This window comes from Strix aluco, chromosome 3 (assembly GCF_031877795.1).
Source record: "Strix aluco isolate bStrAlu1 chromosome 3, bStrAlu1.hap1, whole genome shotgun sequence".
Taxonomy (NCBI): Eukaryota; Metazoa; Chordata; class Aves; order Strigiformes; family Strigidae; genus Strix; species Strix aluco.
In genome coordinates, this window is record NC_133933.1 from 62,622,288 (window position 1) to 62,643,099 (window position 20,812).

At 37.8% G+C, this 20,812-nt stretch overlaps 1 protein-coding gene across 1 annotated transcript in view; it reads right to left on the reverse strand.

Moving 5' to 3' along the window:
* Positions 1-2,304, reverse strand: part of NOX3 (NADPH oxidase 3) — a 41,970-nt gene extending 39,666 nt beyond the window's left edge. The window contains exons 1-3 of the mRNA XM_074820705.1: positions 2,260-2,304; positions 1,495-1,590; positions 1,179-1,289 (exon numbers count right to left, since the gene is read on the reverse strand). Coding sequence (XP_074676806.1) covers positions 1,179-1,289; positions 1,495-1,590; positions 2,260-2,304 — 252 coding nt within the window. The remainder of the gene's footprint in view (positions 1-1,178; positions 1,290-1,494; positions 1,591-2,259) is intronic.
* Positions 2,305-20,812: the final 18,508 nt, after the last annotated feature.

Below are 20,812 nucleotides of genomic sequence, written 5' to 3' on the forward strand. Positions count from 1 at the left end.
TGGGTGTCTGGATTGCTCACTTGACCTGGCACAGTGCCATGCCATGCCAAAGGTCCTGGCATTTATCCATGTTGTTTCCCAGCTAATAAATCTTCCAAAAATCTGGAGAACCATGGGTGCAATGCCAAGACACGGCACCTCCTCAGAGAATCACTGGGTCCAGTCCCACGCTGACCATGCTGGAGACAGTCGAGCTGCTCTGTACCATGCTCCTGAAGAGCAGAATATTGTTCAGAAGAGCAAAATACTGGTTATATGTGAGAAGAGTTCCAGTTCTCTGAGTTCTTACTCAGCACCTAAGTGGGCATGCATATATTTTATGTTAATTCACAAACTGATTCAGAAGTCCAATAAGACTTTTTTTCTTAAATGCTCAGTTCCTGGACTCAAACAATGATAAACCAGTGTTGATTCCCAGCCTAAAGACTGCTTGAAACGTATCTCTAATGCTGAAGAAAAAAAAAAGGCAGAACTCAAATAAGAACCAGCTTACAATAAAATAAATTAATGTTATGATTTCTAAATTCCTGTTGTTCTTGGAGGCATGAAGTGATCAGTGATTTTTTACCCAAACATGTAGTATTGGAATTGCTCTGACTTTAATAATTCACTGCAAGTTGAAGCTATAGCTAGTAGAGCTAAAGCCTTAAGTACTTCCTATGCATGATGCCAAGGTTAATGTAAAGGCCTCTGAGCAGATGACCACTCAGTTACAAAAACACGTTTACAAGAAAGAAAGATCTGAATGGTGGCCACTCAGCAGAAGGGTTTAGACATGTTCGTTATTATCCTTATGACACTTTTATCTATCTGTACTTTTCTCTCTCCAATTTTCACTTTGTAACTACACAGGATACACATGATGGATACGTATTTTCTCCATTTGGCCAAACTGCATTATTACGTCCATTTTTTGTAGCTCCTCACTTTTCATTTCATGACACCATGTTATGCAGTGACTGCCAAAATCAGCATTGCCTTTAGAGCACTGTGTTAAGCCATTTTTTTCTCTTCAGTCATGAATACTGACAATTTGAATGATAATAACTAGGCAATAGTGTACAGACTTCTCTGTCAAAAATTAAAATTCTTTGGAAAATGTTTGATATGGATAATACTGCTGAACTACAGAAATAAAAAAGGGTGGATAATATGGCTATTTGAGAAATGGTACTTACAATGCTTGCTCCTCTTAAGAGTGAAGTAAGGTTTCTACTGACTGGTAACAGGATTAGCATGCAGTTAAAATTAAGGCACGTTGCAGAAGCCCTTGCCCAAGCCAGGGTTGACTGTACATATAACAGTATAAAGAAATTAAATTACAAGCTTGGTATAGAAAGAGCAAAAGAAAGAAAATACTGTATTAACATTATACTCTTATATGGGAAAATCACTGTTGAAGCATCAAAAAGATTATTATGAAGGATGTAAATAAAATCAGACTATGCATACATTCTTCTTGTGGAGCCCTTTAACAGTCAAACTCATACTTACTCCCAGCATAATCCGTGTATAAATGTAAGCATCTTCATCTTCATACCAGTGGAAGGTATCAATAAACAAATAGAAATTCAGTCCCAGCCACACCAGCTGCAAAGCAGACAGGCTACAGATTAGTGACACTTACAGTATTTTTTGATGCATATAAAACTGGTTATGGTTACAGTTTTAAAAGTATCTAAGAGATACTTCAAAATCAGTGTGCTATGCAGTTCTTGATCACAGATGATAGAAATCACAAATGTCTGCTGGAATGAGGCTATCTTTTAGCAAATGCAGGATTACAGTCCTATCCCCACATCCCCAATAGAGGATATAGATGACATTTACTGTGTGATGGTAAACTTGATCTTAAACACAGGGCTTAGCCTCGTCTCTAAAAAGGCAATAAAAGCTAAAATTAAAGAATTCCAGAAATGGAGGGAGTTAGGAGTTGAAGAAATTCCTTTCTCTGCCCCCCATACTCAGTTCACCAAAACCTCTGAAAAAAAATCAGTATATAATTTCAATTACAATTGCAACCCCATTCCCTTTATCTGAGGACTAAAGTACACAGACTTAAAAATAATTAAAAATAAAACAGTAAGACTTTAAATTGTTTTTAAGACTAGTTATAAAAAGGCTGCTGAATATTTTATAGCAAGTTTTACATTAAGCTTGGGAGTATTACTGTAAGCAAACCATAAAATGTCTTTTAAACAAGCTTAAAATATTTATATATATATCCAATTAGATTTTTTTAATGCTAAAAATACTCACTAATAACAGCACTGAGAGTTTTTCATTCAAAATCCAGCATCCCATCCTGAGTGTCTCTCCCTATGCTAGCAGCAGCTGACTCTTGCCTTCCAGTGTAACCTGAGTTCTCTGTCCATTTCTCAGGCTTTTCTACTAACTCCTTTTGTCTTTAGATTTTAATAAGCACCTAGTGGGAGCAGGAGCTCTCTCTAGGAATTTTCTAATTAAGAACTGCCTGACAAGAACAGATCACCCAAGTGACATGTCTCATGACCTGTGTAAATAAAATGCTGGTCATTGTCCAGTTCTTTCTCTCTCCAAAGTTATTTCTCAGCAAATGAGAGATGCTGTCATTAAATTGTCCTCTTCTACTAGCATTTATTTAGGTGGGTTTTTTGTTTTGTCTTTGCAGTTTGAAGAGAGTTCAGCATTTCTTCATCATTTGTCTTTTAATTTAGTAGCAAATGGGAGCATCCCTTATGTGTATATAAGATGGGAGCATTGCTAAAAGATCTTGGGAGTGGCAAAGTCATTCAATCACAAGTTGGGAACTGTCAGAATAAGGGGTGCCCTTCTAACATTCTTATGGATTTCTGGCAAATATAGATTTTGGCAATGTTAAAATGCATGATAGTTTTTCATTCAGTTGGCTGCAGTCATAAAATAAGCAGTTACTTTCTCTTTCTTCTAGTCACATTGTTTGGTGTATGGACACAAATCCTACTTCCTTCTCTCCCTGGTAGGAGAAAAGAAGTAACAATTCATTTCCTCCTGGGCTTCTCAGTCAAGTCTCACAAACATTGGTTGCCTTCACCCACGACCCATGAGGTGAGGAGAGGATGCCTGTTTCAGAGGTCTGAGCACAGAGGGGTTAGGAAAAAACATGACCCTTACTTGTGCATGTGGCTTGAGCAGCCTGGCAGGTGCTGTGGCTCTCCATGTGCCTCAGACCCTGCTCCCACGTTTTGTCTGCAAAGTCATGTTGCTTTGGCAGGACTTAAGGTACTCAGGAAATATAAGCCTCTTCCAAATACAATCCACAAACACTGCCCAGGGCTAAAGCTTACCCACCTTTTTTCAAGATTTGTTTTTATTTATAAAACCATATGTTCCTGTTCCTCTGGGTTTGTCCTGAGGACTGTTAAGCCTGCTTCCTTCTCCTCAGAGGTTTACTCCTGTAAGGATCTAACAAGCTACCTGCAAAAATGAGTCAGCAGGATTCAATACCTCTCAGCAAGATCAAAACTTTTTAACAGGCCAGTGTAACAGAGAATGCTGTTAGTCTGTTCAAGACTTTTCTTTAGTAGGTGGTTATATGAGCAGCCATCACCATGATTATACTCAACATGAAGAACACATTTTCTGATTTGTCTTTACTAAGAGGCAAGAGTAATTTGTTGACTTTTCTGCATTTTTCCAGAGGGAAATCCCTTCCCCTTGGCCTCCCTTACATTGTGGAACTGGCAACAATTTGGGTAAGGGAGAGATTGCTTTGAAACATGGTCCATTCTACTGCATGAAGGTCCTCCTGGATGACCAGGTCTCAGCTCCTCTGTTGTCCTGTCCTGGTGAGTACTCTGCATTTACTCTTGGCTCCCCTTGCCACAAGCTGTGCAAACTCTCCCTGTAGTAATCTCATTCCTTCCCCACTAATACCATTTTCTTAAGGCCTTCCTGACTTGGCTGCAAAGGAGATCTTTCTGTGACAAAATAGCTTAAAATTTCTTAGAGTTGAAATACTATTAAGCTCAGCTACTTTTTAAACCAGTGCTAATGACCGTTAATGTAAGTTAGCAGAACCATGGAAATGTAGTTATGAATACTCTGAATACAACCATTTACAGGGGATTTATTTTGACCTTTATTTTTCTTGGATGGTAAAATTAAGCATTTTTTATTAACAAACTTTATGACAAGCCATGTGCAGTAATTGGCCACTGTCCATTATGTGACTTGATATAGATTACTCCCACAACGACCCTCTTTATGGTAGCTTTGGTAATGCAGGAGCTAACAAGATAGTGAGTATTGCTGTATTTTTCAGAGAGGTCAAAAGAAGAGGAAATAAGGGAGAAGGGAAGAAGAATGTACAGAGGGTGAGGAGAAATACTAGTAAGGTCAGATGCCAATTTTAACTACTTAGAAAAAAAGGAGGGAGAAAAAACCCACTATCTGGATTAGCTGCACTTCAAAGGGAAATGCTACACTGCGATGTTCTGCTTTGAAGTTCAGCCGATCCAGACAGCAATTTTCTAAAATGAGTCAAAACTGGCATCTGAAATAGATTTTTTTTCAGAGTACAGCAGATTCATATGCTGGTTTAGGCTCCAAAATTTGTCTGGATCAGCAGCTGTACTTCAAAGCAGCACATCTCAGTACAGCATTTGACTTTGAAGTGCATGCGGTCCAGATGCCAGTCCTCTTAAAGGAGCCGATGAATCAACTGCACTTTCTTTTTTGTCTGTTGAAACAGCTATATTTTTTTCTCATATATAACGGTAATGTGTGTGGTCTCCAGTATGGTATCTATCAATAAAAACATAAAGCTAACACAAAAGCTCTTTATTGCTTCATTTTCTACAAAGGAACTGGTCATCATCGTTTTATTATACTGATTTGCAGTGATCTCAGCCAATTTCTAGCACAAACTATTCAGACAAGACTGAGGAAAGGACATTTTATTGCTTAAAGAACTAATTGTATTCCATTTTGTTATTGTTTTATCATTATCATGAAGTGCAACTGTCCTAAAAAGGATATAGAATAAGGGTGAAAAGGGATTTGTTCTACCAGTTGTGGAAAAAGCAGCGATGGGTATGATGAGTTCCTATGCAAGAGACAGGCAACTCTGTCATTAGCTTAAAAGGTCAGTTTTTGCATGGAAAGAGGTTTATGAGGTGCTGAATTCTTCCATGTAAGTATCTCAACATTAATGTCAATGTTTATATCAATTACTGTCACAGATCTCAATCGCAGTTAGTTCTATTCTATTTGACAGCAACCTCTATCTGAGGTTGTTAGTAATTTTTTTAAAGTACTTTTAACAGTGCTTACCCTTTACAAGACAAATTAATTATTAGCATGAGACTGTATACATATACCTACATATATTTCATTTTGCTAGGCTATCCTCATTTTACTATTAGGTATGCATGCCTTGTTTCTCAAAGGCAAAATCATTTCAGTTGACTCTGAACTCTACCCTAGCCCTTTTGTAGTTTTTATATGTGCTTGACTTTATGTCTGTTTGTAAGCTGGATGAACTCAGTGAGCTTCACTATGCTACAAGTAGAGATGGATGTAGGTAAACAAGTGATCCAGAGGATCAGGATGCTTTAATTTTGCAGACCATCTGACAGGCATTTAATTGCTGACTATATCAGAGTGTACAGTTTGTATTAGACTGTACAAAATGGTGGCGCTGCTGTGTTCTCTAATTTTTACATTATTTCTACATAATGTTTCCTGATAATGTTTAAGAAGTGAGAGGCAGATTTGTCTCTGTTGAGTGGATGAAGAAGCTGCACAATATATTTGATAAATCATTTGACTTTTGGGGAGAGAGAAGCTGCTGAAGCTGATTATAGTGCAAGCCTTTTCCTTTTTTTTTCTTTTTTTCTTTTAAAGACAATTCTGAAAGAACAGAGGCCAAGGTTCAGCTTTGGTTGTTCTTCAATGCTTTGATTCTAGCTTTGTAAAAGAAATTTATTGAATTTCTATAAACAGTGGCTGAGTGACTAGTAGCAGAAAAACAGCTACATAATTTTTAGAGATTTTCTTATAGTGTTTTTTTATTTAATTTAACTACCTCATTAATGTTAATGGATTTTTTTTTTATGAACTGTACTCACATTACGGATGGGGGAACAGTTTTGCAGTTTGGGAACATTCAAAAAAATCCCTAAAGCTGGAGAAGACTAATGTAATATCAGTCTTTGCAGTGCCAAAGATTCAAAAATTATCAGATTGTTTTAAAATTTATAACATTAAAAAAAAGAGTGTACAGTTTGGGGCAGAGTGCTGACTGGGTACTGAGACTTCAAGGGTATCTGTCTTCTCCTTTACAGCTTTTTTCAGTAACAATGTGTTTATTTTTTAATAAAATATTAAAAATTTTGGCCCCAGAATTGGGCTTGAACAACAAAAATCTTATGCAGTTATCAAAACACTTGTGATGCAGCTGGCAGAATTAGCAATGATTTAGCAAGTATTGACTATGTCCACAAACCCAGTCATTAGTCACAAGGCACAAAATGGAGAGAAAGACTTCTGTCTCTATCCAGAAAAGCAGAATGAAGTTTCAGAACCCCTTTAAAAAGAAGAAAAGTCTTTTGACTGTAGGTCCAGCTCCTCTTGAACTCCACAAGCCAGTGCAATTAAAAAAAAAAAAAGTTCCTTTCCCTGTGTTTAGCAGTCTTGCTGCTGGTGTTGGGGATATCTCAACTGACGGGCAGTGCCAGGACCTGGAATAACAGTGATGCCTACAGGAGTCAAGAAGAGTCGAAAGAACAGCAAAATGCAAAGGGTCTGGGATCAAAATCAGAAGTCACGTTGGAGGCTAAAAGGGAGATTGTCACTGACCAGTGTGAGAACAACTGTTGTTTCTGCCTGAAGCAGGGCTCAGTACCCTGTTTGCAGAGAGCAGCCCCAGTTCTGACTCTTTCCACGGGGTAGCAGAAAGGTTTATCAATGAGAAACGTAACAGCTCTAAGCTTGGGAGATAATCAATTCCCAGCCAAATGATATTAATATTTGAATCCAGATCTTTTCTCTCTCAAAGGAGTCCTTTATTACCATACTCACACTGTAATCAAAATATATTCAGGAGCAATTTCAGACATTCAAAAGCTATTTGTTTCAGTAAGTGCCAGAATCTCCCAGCTCTTGACTGTGCATCTCCAGAAATAGAATATCCTACCTTCCTAATTATATGTGCAAAATGCTGGTTTTCCCCCACGAGCTGTTTTCCAGCTTAATAAAATAAAACAACCCCTCAAAGCAGCTGGAATCTTGTACAAATAGATGTGTCCACAGGTTAGCCAGATGAATTTTCCTTTTAGCTGTTTTGTAGGTAGCACGCCATGGAAAACAGGTTAAAGAGCTGAGAAAAGAACAAGGAGCAGAAGGAAAAAGGGGTGACAGTAGCATCCATGATGTTTTCTCTATGTTGCCAGACCTGAAAAATCCCATAATAGACGAGATATTTTTCATCTGGCCCTGTCTCATATGTTCCTGATATAGCACAAGCAAGTTGTGCATCATCTGGCATCCCTCCAGCTCTTCATCTCCTGTACCAGGTGCCACTGCTAAGTCCACAGATCTGCAATCTGTGACACTTTTTTGCAGGACTGTGCGCACAGGATGCCCCTTATGGGAGCAGGCTCTGCCAGGCTCGGTATAACCCACGATAAGTGGGAAACAAGGCCTGTGACCTGGAAGGTGAGGTGTTGGAGGAGGATGATGTCTCCCAGCTGGATTTTCATCTCCCCCAGAGCCAGGGCATCGCTGACACAATGAAGAAAGTATTGAGAGAGACTCAATATGGGTATAAAATGTTGTTTATGTTCCGCATCAGCACACAACCAATTCCCCTGCGCTACTGCACATATATAATCCTCTCTGTGCACTCCAGGGCTAACCAGATCAGGAAGAGGACCTGGTGACAAAGGACATGGCAAAACTGAGGTACTCAGTCCTTTTTCACCTCAGTCTTTAGTGGTAAGACTGACCTTCAGTTATTCCAGGCCCCTGAGGCAAGCGGGAAAGTCTGGAGCAAGAAAGATGTGCTCTTGGTGGAGGAGGATCAGGTTAGGGAACATGTAAACAAACTGCACATATACAAATCCATGTGACCTGATGGGACACAGCCACAAGGGCTGACCTGGCTGGTGTCACTGAGAGGCCACTCTCAACCATCTTTGAAAGGTCATAGCAATTGGGGAAGCCTCCTGAGGACTGGAAGAAAGCAAGTGTCATCCTGTCTTCAAGAAGGGCAAGAAGGAGGATCTGGGGAACCCGAAGTGGTCAGCTTCAGCTTAGTCCCTAGAAAGCTGATGGACCAAATCTTCCTGGAAACCATTTCCAGACACCTGAAGGACAGGAAGGTGATTGGGAGCAGTCAGCATGGCTTTACAAAGAGGAAATTTTGGTTAATCAACTGAATAGTCTTCTATGATGAGATGATGGATTTGGTATTGAGCAGGTGGAAAAAATGAGCTGACAGGAATTCAACAAGGTGAAATGCCAAGTCCTGCATCTGGGGAGGAAAAATCCCAGACACCAGTACAAGCTGGGGACTGACTGCTGGAAAACAGCTCTACAGAGAAGACCTTGGGGGTCATGGTGGACAACATGCTAACCATGAGCCACCAATTCACCATCACGGCAAAGGCGGCAAACAGCCACCTGGGCTGCATTAGGAAAGTGTGTTGCCCTCAGGTCAAGGGAGATGATCCTTCCCCTCTGCTCAGTGCTGGTGAGACACATCTGGAGTCCTGGGTCCACTGCTGGGCTACCCAGTACACAAAAGAGATGTATTTACTGAACAAGTCCAGTCAAGGTCACAAATACAATTAAGGAACTGTAGCATCTTTCATGATGTGACAAGCTGAGGGACTGTTCAGCCTGGAGAGCAGACTCAGGGGAATCTTATCAATATATATAAACCTAATGCAAGGATCTAAAGAAGATGAAGACAGACTCTTTTCAGTGGCGCCCAGTGACAGGACCAGAGGCAGTGGGCACAAACTGAAACACAAGAGGTTCCCTCTGAACATCAGAAAACACTTTCTTACTGTGAGGGTATCTGGCACAGGTTGTCCAAAGAGGGTATGGAGTCCCCCTCCTTGGAGATATTCAGAACCCATCTGGACACAGCCCCGAGCAGCCTGATGTAGGTGACCCAGCTCTGGGCAGTGAGGTTGGACTGGGCAATCTCTGGTGGTCCTTTCCGGCCTCAGACATTTTGCGATGTCTGTGATTTCCACTTAGTTTACTAGAACAAAGTGAGTGAAGCATTCTGAAGTTTCTTAACCTAGACTATGAGATTATTTAATTTAACTAAATTAATTTGTCTTTTGTTAAAATTTTCATGAAGAAGTTATTAGATCAGTCTGATTTTATTTCTGGCTCTTATTCAGAACTTTGTGATCCCATTAGCAGTACATTTTTATGAGGATGAAATGTTTTGGAGTTCTAGATTGAACATTTTCAGTGGAATATTTTATAGAAATTTGGTTGATGCAGTTTAAATTCTTTCACTGGATACACCAAAAACAATGATAAGAAGGAAACATAGGTATTTAAGTGACTTCATATACCCTTAAAATGAGTAGCAATAACATGAATAAAGACTTTCATTAAATTAATATAAGGACTTGTATATAGATATGTTTTTAAGACTGTGTGCTGCAAATCATTTTTCCAAAAAACACATCACCATGCAAATTCCTCATTTGAATAGCAGTAAAATGACCAGAGTTGATAAAACTGTATGTTATCTGAATGGTTTTTAGTGAATGATTTCTCCTCATTTAGACTATATTCCTTCTCAAATTCATTCTGAGATTATTATTAAATCCTATTCCATATTAAATTAAAAATTAAATACAGTTTGCCCAGCATAGGAGCATTAAAAGGTCACTCCTATGTACTCGTTGGTGTCAGTAATCATATGCACATGCAGGAAGAGCAGCAATATGTACAACCTTTCCAGATGGCTATTCACAACTGTGGACAAGAACAGAGGTCAAGAGCTAAGAGTTCACCTAGTAGAAAACATTTGCTAGCATGTTCGAAGTGGAAATTGTATTTTAAAGTAATTACAGGCCATCATTGTTAACACTGCAGTATAGCAATATATAAAAGCATAAGCTGTAAGTGTTCTGGACTCATTTCTCTGCCACTAAAATGTTATTTGCTTCCATTACCTTAAATTCAAATAAGCTGGTGGCACTGTCTATAAAATACCCCTCTGTTGTGAGAAGAAGCCATGAAGAGGCATAGGTGGGGGGGAGAATAAAGATCGAATACACCAAGAAGAGGCAAAGAAACAATGAATAAAGACAAAGTGGGAGGATAACAGGCATTTAAACAGCATTTTCATAGTCTGCACAACAGTGCCCTTGTGAGTAAAGGTTTCCTAGCGATGCCTGATTCTATCTATTTCTCCTTTCAACATTTTCTCGCCACATCTTTATCCCCTCCCCTAAACTTTTTCTAAAAGCTCTGTAAGTTTTAGCAACTAAAAATAATTAGTCCTATGTCAAACTTCTCCAACATCTCACGGCAATGGTGTGCATAGGTAAAAAGGCTTTTACTTAGTATTTGTGACACTTTTGATTTAACAAGTTGTGGACAAAGCAATAAAGTTTTAGGACACCCAATCCATGCCAAAGGACCAAGTGGTTACACACGTTTAACACATCTCATGGTTTGGTCCTTGCAGTTGAAATTAAATTTTGAGTGACTCCTTTCCAATTAGACCCCAATTTCATTTGTTCTCACCTGTAGTGGAGTGATTTCAGTCAATGGGGGTCTGAGGCTGAGGATGGAGAAGAAAGCAGCAGACCAGCTCATGCTCTTTTCTCATCTCTCCTCTCCTTCAGGCAAGGCACAGGGACTTCTTCCTCCTCTCCCCACCATATGCAGACTGGTCTCATGCCATGGTGCTTTCTTGAGAAGGCAACACAAGCAGCACAATCTGTTCCCATGTCCTCCAGCCAGGTGGCAACCAGCAATGTCCCCTGCTGACCCAGCACCACCATGGGCACCACCACACTGCCCTGGTCCCATGGCCTTACCCTAGCCATGCCTGCTCTCCACAGGCATCATCCCTCACCAGGGCTCTGGAAAGTCAGATCTCACATCATTTTGCTCTAAATTTATATTAACATTGCAAGTGTTTCAAGGCTTTGAGCTGCCTGAAATTTCTGTGGAACTGTAAATTTACCTTATTGTAAGTGTGAACATAAAGGTAACTGCAAGGACATGGTGATTATGGTATTTAATGTATGCCTGTTTATATTGTAGTTACAACTTAAGTTAATGAATTCAATTTTGTTAAAGGTTTTCCCAATATAGTACTTTAAAACAGAAGAGATTAAAGTTGGTTTATATTCAAATATTGCTCATTTCAGATCTCGTAAAAGTTCTAACAACTGCCTATGGTTTGAGAATAAGGGAATTAAAAGAGACTTAAAGGACTATCTGTAAAATGCTATTAATTTAAAAGTTGAACAACATTTTAAAAATTTAGGTTTTAGAAATAAAACCTTGAGGGAAGCCTATTTACAAATCATGCTAATTTTTAAATTGTTTTAACAGAAATTCAGCTAAAATGCTCTGTTTCATTTACTTCAATACTCAATTGATGGTATTTGTACTATATGTATTTTATTATATATTTTTATAATAATATAATTTTATTCTATAATAATGTATTTTTCATTCAAAAAAATACACTCCATTTTTTGGTAGCTCTTGCCATAAATAAACTACTGTACAAATAGTTCTATTTAGTCTTTACATCAAACTCTGTAAGACAAAGATAAGTTATTATAAAAAGTAAAATCAGAAGGGGACATTAAGTGACTTGCCAAAGAGTCACAGCAACTGTTAACAGGTTGTGTCTCATAAGCAGTTCACAAGAATTGCTATCTTTTCCATTGTTTTGAAAAAAGCTGAAACGTTCTTCATATATGAGAACATTAAAACTGCACTGTTAATTGTTATTATAGTGGAGAAAATGATAATGTGTGATCACTAGATCCAAATGTTTTTACTGTGATTTGATAGATTACTTGAGAGAATGGCAGCAAGAAAAAAAAATAAATATGACAAGATATTTATTGCTTAATTCAGTATTTGTCTTCTAAATTCTTTTTCCCCCACATATTATTAATATTTGCTAAATGGGAAACTGCTGCCATACCTTGTGCGACCTGCTCCAGCATCCCTGTCCTGACATTACGACTGATGCTGGCTTTGGTGACTAGGACCTGTCCCTGGGGCAGGGTCTGCTGTGTAAGGAGCAGATCTGTCCCCTGCCCAGTCTGGGGAAGATGCACCAGCCACACTTGCATGCTGGTTCATCCTGCAGCCTTAGCCATTTCAAAAAAATAGACTCTGAATGCCAATCTATATATTTAAGAATAAAATTGTATGCACAGGATGAAGCTTTGTTTCCTGGCAAACAGTGACTTCAGAAAGGTTCATCGTTTTGAGAAGAAAACTGGCTCGTTCTGAATTCCTATTACAGTGAGTTGGCTGAGCAAGACAATGGCTATGTGGCTGTGGGAGTCCATGGTAGGAGTAGGAATATAACATGCTTTATAACACTGATAAAATCAATACAAGAAAATGCATCAAGAGCTGGTAGTCAAAAATGATGTAGAAAAATTGGTAATGATAGAGAAGATGGCCACAAAGATCAGGGCTGAAGATAATGCCGTCCTTTTAAAAACTTTTGCACAGTCAGCCCCAAATATTTTTCACCCCTTGCCCAGGAACAGTGTTCAAGAATCCCAGCTTTCCATTGACAAATAAGTAAACAACATCCTAGACCTTGTTGTTGTGGTGACAGCCTTGAAAATATAAATCAAGTGCAAACTGATCTAGTGATGCTTTCCAGACCTTAAAGACATGATTGCTGAGGAACATGAAGTGTCCTACACATATGAATGAACTATTAACTCAAACCTACAAATGACAGCATATGGTACACTGAAAGCTGAAATGACATGGACAGTATGAAATAAATGTAATATCAGACATACTGTATAAATCATGCTGTGCGCAACAGTATGCACTGTTGTATTTAATCAAATAAAATAATCCTTAAAAATAAATATTTGCTGCCATAAAATTTTCACTGCAGTTCCACAAAATGTAAGGAGCTTGCCTCAGATCATGCTTCCAAGACAGATAAATCAGGGCTGCAGTAAGTGAGCGAATTTTCCATCAAAGCTGGCCTAACTTTAGCAACATTATAAAGAGTGACAAGCTGTAGACTGAGCCTGTCAGAGAATGGGTGTATTTATTAAAACGTGTAATTTATCCCTGAATTTAGGTGCTGCACTAGACTGGTGTAGATTGAATAAGATGGGGCAGAAGTGCCTACAAGAGAAAAGCAATGATGAGGGTAGCTAATTAAACTTCTAAGGGAACAGATTTTGACTTACACTATCCCATAATTTGCTTTTCCTTTAATGACTTCCCTCTGTCTCCTATACATGTAAATTACACTGTCTGAACATCCACTGAATGCCAATTTGTGTAATTTTTTTCTACTTCTATTCTCTTTCATCCAATTTCTTATCCTCAAAGCCATTAGAAAATTTGTTGATATTCCTTTTTACATCAGTGAATACTATTTAGTCCAATATTTATTGGTCAAAATTATGATATTAAATTTGGCAATATTCATTTACACTAGTAGTTTATACTCAAAACACATTAAACTAATATTTTTTATTTTTGGAATTTTCAATTTTTATTTTTCTCTTTGAAAAGAAAAATTATCAAGAATTACATTAAAATAGTCAAACCCAGCTGCTTATATTTTATATAATTACAGTAGTCTAACTGTCCTAAGCAATTTTGGAGATGAGTAGCATTAAAACTGTTTCCTCATGCAATTTTGAATAGAAAACATTTCACAACCATCTGAATTTTTCATTGAATAGAAAATTCTTTTTCTGAATAACAATGCTCTTTATGTCCGTAGAATAACTGATCATATGATGTTTGATAAATGTGACACGTGTCACTAAAACTGTGTGGCACCTACAGTCAAATGACTGATAAAGGTTCCATAATTGTGACTATATGTTTGCATATTACTTTTGGTTTTTGTTTAAGAAGTTTATGAATACTTTGATATTTTTCTTTTTATGTGAAGAGTGCATCCAAGAAGTCAAGATAGGAGGTTACTTGTGCCCTGTGTTGATTAGTTTCCTATTGATATTGAACTGGTCTTAGGATTTCTGCTTAAAACTTTCATTTTTTTTGAAAGAATCTATAATTTTCCAAGTATTTATTAGATTCAGTGTATTTTTTAGCTGAATACATACTGAAATTATTACAAAATGAAGGTGTTTTATTATTGGTGGAGATGGACTGAGGGTGAACTGTTTTGTACCTTATCTACTCTTTGCCCAAAGGACAGTGAAGGATGTGAATCTGACGTCACACTGATCTGGTCAATGATCAGCTTGGAACAATGATTTAAGGAACCTGTCTATACAGTTGAGGAGTTAAGGCTGATATTAAGAAATTTTCAACATATTAACTTGAACATAAAGCCAGATTTTTGGGGAATTAAGATTGGAAAGATACAGCTCACCCTGTACTTGTGGATGACAGCCTAAGGGCTATTTGTCTGCATAGGTCCTCTATGAGCCAAAATGTCATTGTGAGAGGAGAAACTCAAGGTATATGAATTTTCTTTAGCCTCCTACTTACCTGGCACCTACCTGCTGAAGGAGGATGGGGGATGGAGTCAGACTGCAGGGAAAGCAGTCTGTGCAGTGGTACAGGAAAGGTTCGTCTGTAAAGGAGGGGCACCTGCAGTTTCAGTTTTTAATGCAATTTTTTTGACACCTGCTCTTTGGACAGAGAGGATTGCCTTAGATTCAATATTGCCTTGTATTTGGACAAGATAATACGCAGCTGAGAGGCTTAAAGTTGTGCAAATGAATACCCCTATCTGCATATCCACCATGAGCTGGAAGTGCTCCATCAAGCCTCAGGCAAAGCCGGGTACATCTCAATGGCTTCCGGCAGTGGAAGAAGGTGCGTTTGCATCTAATCTAAAGAAAGGTGCCTCAAAGGGTCTGGACTGAAAAACAGGAATAAACATACAAGGCTAAATTGAGAAGTCTAAAATAGCCTGAGTTGCACTGTTTTCTGTAAGTTTGTTCTTGAATGACTTGGCAGCTTTATCTTTCTGAGTAAAAAGAAATTATGCAAGCAAATGTAATCCATTATGGCAATCTATGGTGCATCTGTATCTGCCTCTACCTTTGTTTCACTATTCGCTGCATGTTTATAGTGCGCCTTCTAGAGAGCTGAAGTGGAAACCAGGCACCTTGAAGGTTCAAGGAATAATGGGAAAGGACAAATCTGTGTTACGGTGGGAGAGAGATAAAAACAACTAGATGATAGGAACAAGACAGGAAGGCAAAGTGTCTCTTGAGAGGAAACTCGAGGGAGGATCCTAACCAGCACAGCAGCATCCCCTGAGTGAGCAGGGGCAGTAAAATATGGACAGTGTTTGGGCTCTGATGAAGCTCTTGAGGCTTAAAATATTTGGGTGATGGAGTAGCTCCTCTCCCTGACAGTAACCTGGTGACTAGATGACAAGGAGTCCTAAGTCAGATGGTCTCACAGAGGCATATTTTCAACATAATAGCTAGAACTGCGCACATATTTAATTAATGGGCACTGTTTCCAAGGTTGACAGTGCGTGCACCCTTTAATCTTTACTTCTATGCCTTTCATAAATATATTGTGAAAACCTTACCATAGATGGGGTTTTTTTCAGATTAAGGATGGCATTTGCAACTTACTTTTTAAAACTACTGTCTTCTCATGGGAAATTCTGAAAACATTTTATATAGAAATAATTCTGTTTCTAGAGCATATATGTTTTTTTATCACTTTTCCCTATTGATTACTAGAGATATTTGCATAAAAATATGCACGTAGGAATTTATCAGCTGCTGCTGCTTTTTCCTGACTTGAAATCAAAATCCCTGTGGAACAAATGTACTCCTAAGCAACAGAAATTTTCATATGAGTATTTCTTTTTAAATAAAAACAAGCAGAGAAAAAAACTGCCTGAAAATATTACTGACTACTTTTGGAAAATAGTTTTTACTAATGGCTTCCACAAAGCTCTTAATACAATAAACCTGCTTTTAAAGCTCTCTCCTAATTTAGTTACAACCAGTATAGTTTAATGCAGAAAAATTGATAGCCTGTCCCACATTAGTATTGTTGTGGTCTGTTCTGGAAGTCTTGCTCTACTTGCCAGGATGCTCTTGAAATAAAATTGTTGTCTTTCATGTAAAGCTGGTTCAAAGAGCCATTTTGCAAAACTGCCCATGCTGGGTGGAAAAATGGAGCTATGTTTTATGAATATTTTCCCATGATATATCTTTAGTATTCTCATGCAATCTGTAAGGAAAGTCATTAAGTTCATGTACAATCATTTTCTTGTCTGAGTGGCCCCAGGTCTTTCCAGTTGTTTTACTTTTGTTTCTTTAATGATGACTAGCACAATAGGAGGTTCCTAACTAGCGGAGGTATTTTCAAATCCTTTTTCCTTGTCCCCTGTTACAAGTGTTGTTTGGTTTTTTTTCTTACCCTAAACAGCATGATTCTTATTCATGGTCCTAGACACACAAGGGGAAAAAAAAATCCAGAAAACATTCCATCTTGATGATATCTAAGACTTTAAAAAGAGAGCTAGACAATATATTACTTCCTGCTTCATGTAACCTGCCTGACTTTGCACTGGCAAAGACTCTGCTTGCTGACACATTCAGTGATGACAGTTTAAAGAACTGTTCGTTCTCCTCTCCACCGAAGCTCCTGTGTGTTTTCTCTGCCAGCCCACCCTCAGGGCTTCTTGAGGGGCAGCCCGCAGGCACAATTAGAGGACAAAGTGTAAACATCATCTTCTGACAGTATGTGTGATGGGGGAATTAACACTGGTTTGGCACAACTTCTCCAGTGAACTTTCATTGATTAGAAATGAAAGCTGAATCAATATAGCACTCCCTAACTACCACAGACACGGTGAAGTTTTGGTCTTAGCAGAAATTTCAGGTGTCTTTGGGAAATTCTAAAGACTAGAGCACACCACAAAATAAAAAACATATCCTAAGAAAGGTCTTTTTACAAAAACAAAAAGGCAAAACGAATGGTAATGACAAGTAAGCCCACTTTGAGTTTATTTCTAGGCTCCACAGATCTGAAAAGCAATTGGAAATCATTAGCTACATAATGTCAGGTGGCATCTTGTACAGCTTATCAGAGTGATACACATAGGGAACACTAGCATTTTTCTCCGTTTAAAATTTTTACTTTAAAAAAACCCTTTTATGTCATTTACTGGTTTGTGGTCTATTATGTTAAGTTTAAAAGAATAAATTCTTCATTTGCTTCTTTTAGAGTATGAAATTTATTTATTTGGCTTGGATACTAACAGACTAATCAAAACATTTCTTGCAAAGATTGAGAATGTATGACACCGTAATTTCAACAGGCTTAAGGTAGTGTTGCATAGCCAGAGGCTTATCCTCTGGTTATCTCTGAAAGGAGTCTCCAGAAAAGAGAGGAAAGCAGCTGTGTTGTCCTAGTAAGGGACAGTTGCTCTGGAATTGTCTTTGCCAACAGAACCTGCACCAGAACCATTTCTTGTGTTTGCTCTAGGGTGGTGACATTCATATTCAGCTCATCCTTGCTTTGGAAGGACTGATCATGACATTACCCTACTTCCAGCTGTTTGATGTGCAGGGTAAAAAGTAAAGAAAGTGAAGAGGAAAGAAAATCTGTCCAAACTTAATTCCAAAGCACAGACCAAGGCGGGGGGGGGGGGGGGGGGTGTGTGACGATTCATCCTCCCCAGCTGTACTGTAGCTGATGAAACCAAACTACGTCAGCTCATTGAACTGCTAAAAAAGTCTGTTGTACCACTAGTTTCCCCCCCTAAATGTCTCTGTCTCTGAGGGAGATGATAGCCCATGGATACTTCTCAGCGTGCACCCCAACTGATAACAGCAACTAGGGCTGAAATTATTTCCTTGCAAGGAAGCACCTGTACGCTGGAAGATGGAAAAATATCAAAGTTGTTCTCTAATTAGTATGCTGATGTAACTTTAAAAAAGTTGTTTTAAGACTATTAAATGAACTTTTCTATTTTATAGGGAAAGATTATAGAACTCATAACACTTGAGAACAATACAGGAACTCTTATTTTCAATGAATTCTAATAGGAACGTTGATTCTTTTAGTTTCACTTACTATCAAACTATCCAGAAGGTTTCTATATGATTATTTATTATACCTAAAACAAAATGTAATTACATTTTGCAATTAGATATAGTGATAAGAAAATCTTAATTTGGTCAATTTCTCTAAGTGGAGAATATGTAATCTTTTTCTACTCAAGTGAGTAATAATGGGCATCTCTATCTCATTCTTTAGTTTAAGGCTAGGTGACAGTATCTATAGGTAATACATGAGCTCATATATCATTTTTATCAGAACAGAACCTCAATATGGTATGTTTGGTGAAGTAGTAAATGAAATAATTTAATCCAATTTTCCAAGATTCTACAAAGTGAAAGTAGAACATGTAGTCCTTGATATGATACAAGTATCTGGTACTCCTGAGGTGGTTTTTGTACTGTATAGTAGCTAACAACAAGTAAAACCTGCAATATTGGAACACTGCAAGACATTTTATGGAATTTGTTGGTACTCCACACAACAGTCCACTTCCATCTGTGGAAGTAAGATGTCCACAAGAGGTCTCCCATATTTTTTTTTCACAGCTCTGGAGTCAGTCATACGCTAGACACAGGCCTCACTGCCTGAGTTTAATCATCTAAAGCAATCTTTAATCTTTATAAGTGGCTAATATAAATTCAAAAATTTGGAAATACAAAGATGATTCTCCCTCTTCCTGAGATTAATACGTAATTCTCTGATGGCTAAAATCAGATCGTAAAGAACACACTTGTAGTTTTTGCCACTATACATGTAACTGAGAGTTTTTTGCTTAGTGAAATCATCTGATTCTGTAATCATTGAAGGATCTCTCTGTACATTGTGATAAAGAGCACATAGTAAATTCTCTAATAAATTAACAGTATAGAAGGTACAAAATCAGACTACAAACACATTACTGACTTGGCTGATTTCTAGTACTATTTGTACATTTTAGCACCCCACTTTCCAGTCAAAATACTTTTTCTAGCTTGGGTACTGAATTACTCAAGACTTATTTCATTATGATAGCTTCAAACTTGGGGACTTTTGAAATAAAAGAACAGAAGGATACCTTTTAGTTCACAATTTAACTTCATTATGAAGTGGTTAGGGATAGAGGCTTGTAGTTAATGATGGTCCAAATACATGAATTAAATTACTAGTTTAAAACTGCATGTCTAGTTAATGAGTTTTCACATAGAGAAAAAGTATTTACTTGAAGCTGGGATTAAGAAGTTATTTCTAGCAGTATAAAAGATCATCAACTTGTCTCACAACCTTTCAACAATTCAGTTGTGTAGGTGGGCCTTCAAGACACCCTCTGCATTGACATGTGTAATATTATATCACCATCACCATGATTTATATATCTAGCTAGTAGTTCTGCTAGCTGCTCAGTGTAAACATTGAATTTAAAAGCATGCCCCTATACATAGTGATTGAAATTCTGTTAACTTTGTCATTGACTTAAGCAGAGCAAAGTTATTGCCCAGTGGTTTTCAACTTGCCATGAAGGTATCTGGACTTTAAGAGAAAATAGAATTATATAAAGCTGGTGGAGAAATTACATACAAACCAGCAACTATTTCAATATCCATTACAAAAAATGGCAATAAAGAAAAGGCAAAATGTAAGAAGCAACATTGTTAAGCCTCTTAATTGCTGAATTGTAAATTCTTTCTAGAGAATAGGTAACCTTAGTAAGATTAATAGGCACTTGAGAGCATCTCTTGAAATCTGATAGTTAAGTAATTCAATTACATTCTGTTTCACAGAATAAATCTGATGGGTAAGGCTATGCCTGTGTTCTTTCTGCTTCATACTGCATCACATGTTATGCTTTGGCTCTGGCATTTCTGGTATTCCAAAAGGTAATATATCTTTAGATTAAATGGTGTTCTCCTGAGATAAAAAGAAAAATACGAGTTAAGAAACCCAAAACAATAAAACATACACGTCTAGCTATAACACTGCCTTTAATGCAGTATGAAGATTTTGATTGTACCACTACTGAGCTTATTCCTGAATGCTTTTGTATTTTGTATGCTTTTTTTTTCCATATTAATATTAATATTATGGTACTATTAATCTGTATAAACATCTAACTAGATGTAAATCAGTTAGGATAATATTCAAATATTTAGTTCAAAATTCATTCTATGTGTGCTATTTGACTAAATGTGCATACTTGCTATCTTGATGTCAGCATACCTGAACTGAGCAGTGGGAACTTGATAGAATTTGTCCAGGCAGGCTTTTTTTCCCTGCAGTGTGTAGAAGTGTGATAATTACAAATGCTTTCTAGTAGCAGAAGTCCTTTGAGAATTTCCAGGGGGATAGTGCTCTGTCTGGGAAATAGCTAGGTTGTGCAGTGCTTGAGAAATGCTCCAGGAACTGACTGTTGTCTGGAAAGGTTTGGGAATGCTAAAATGAGGTTCAGAGAGGTTTCCCATCTTGTGGAGGGAAAAGAGGAGGAAAGAGAGGAAATTAGGATGTTGCTGGCAGACCAGTGTTCACCAGTTTGAGAAGGAAATATTTTCAGACTGGGGCTTTGCTGTAAGGTATGTGGGGGGGT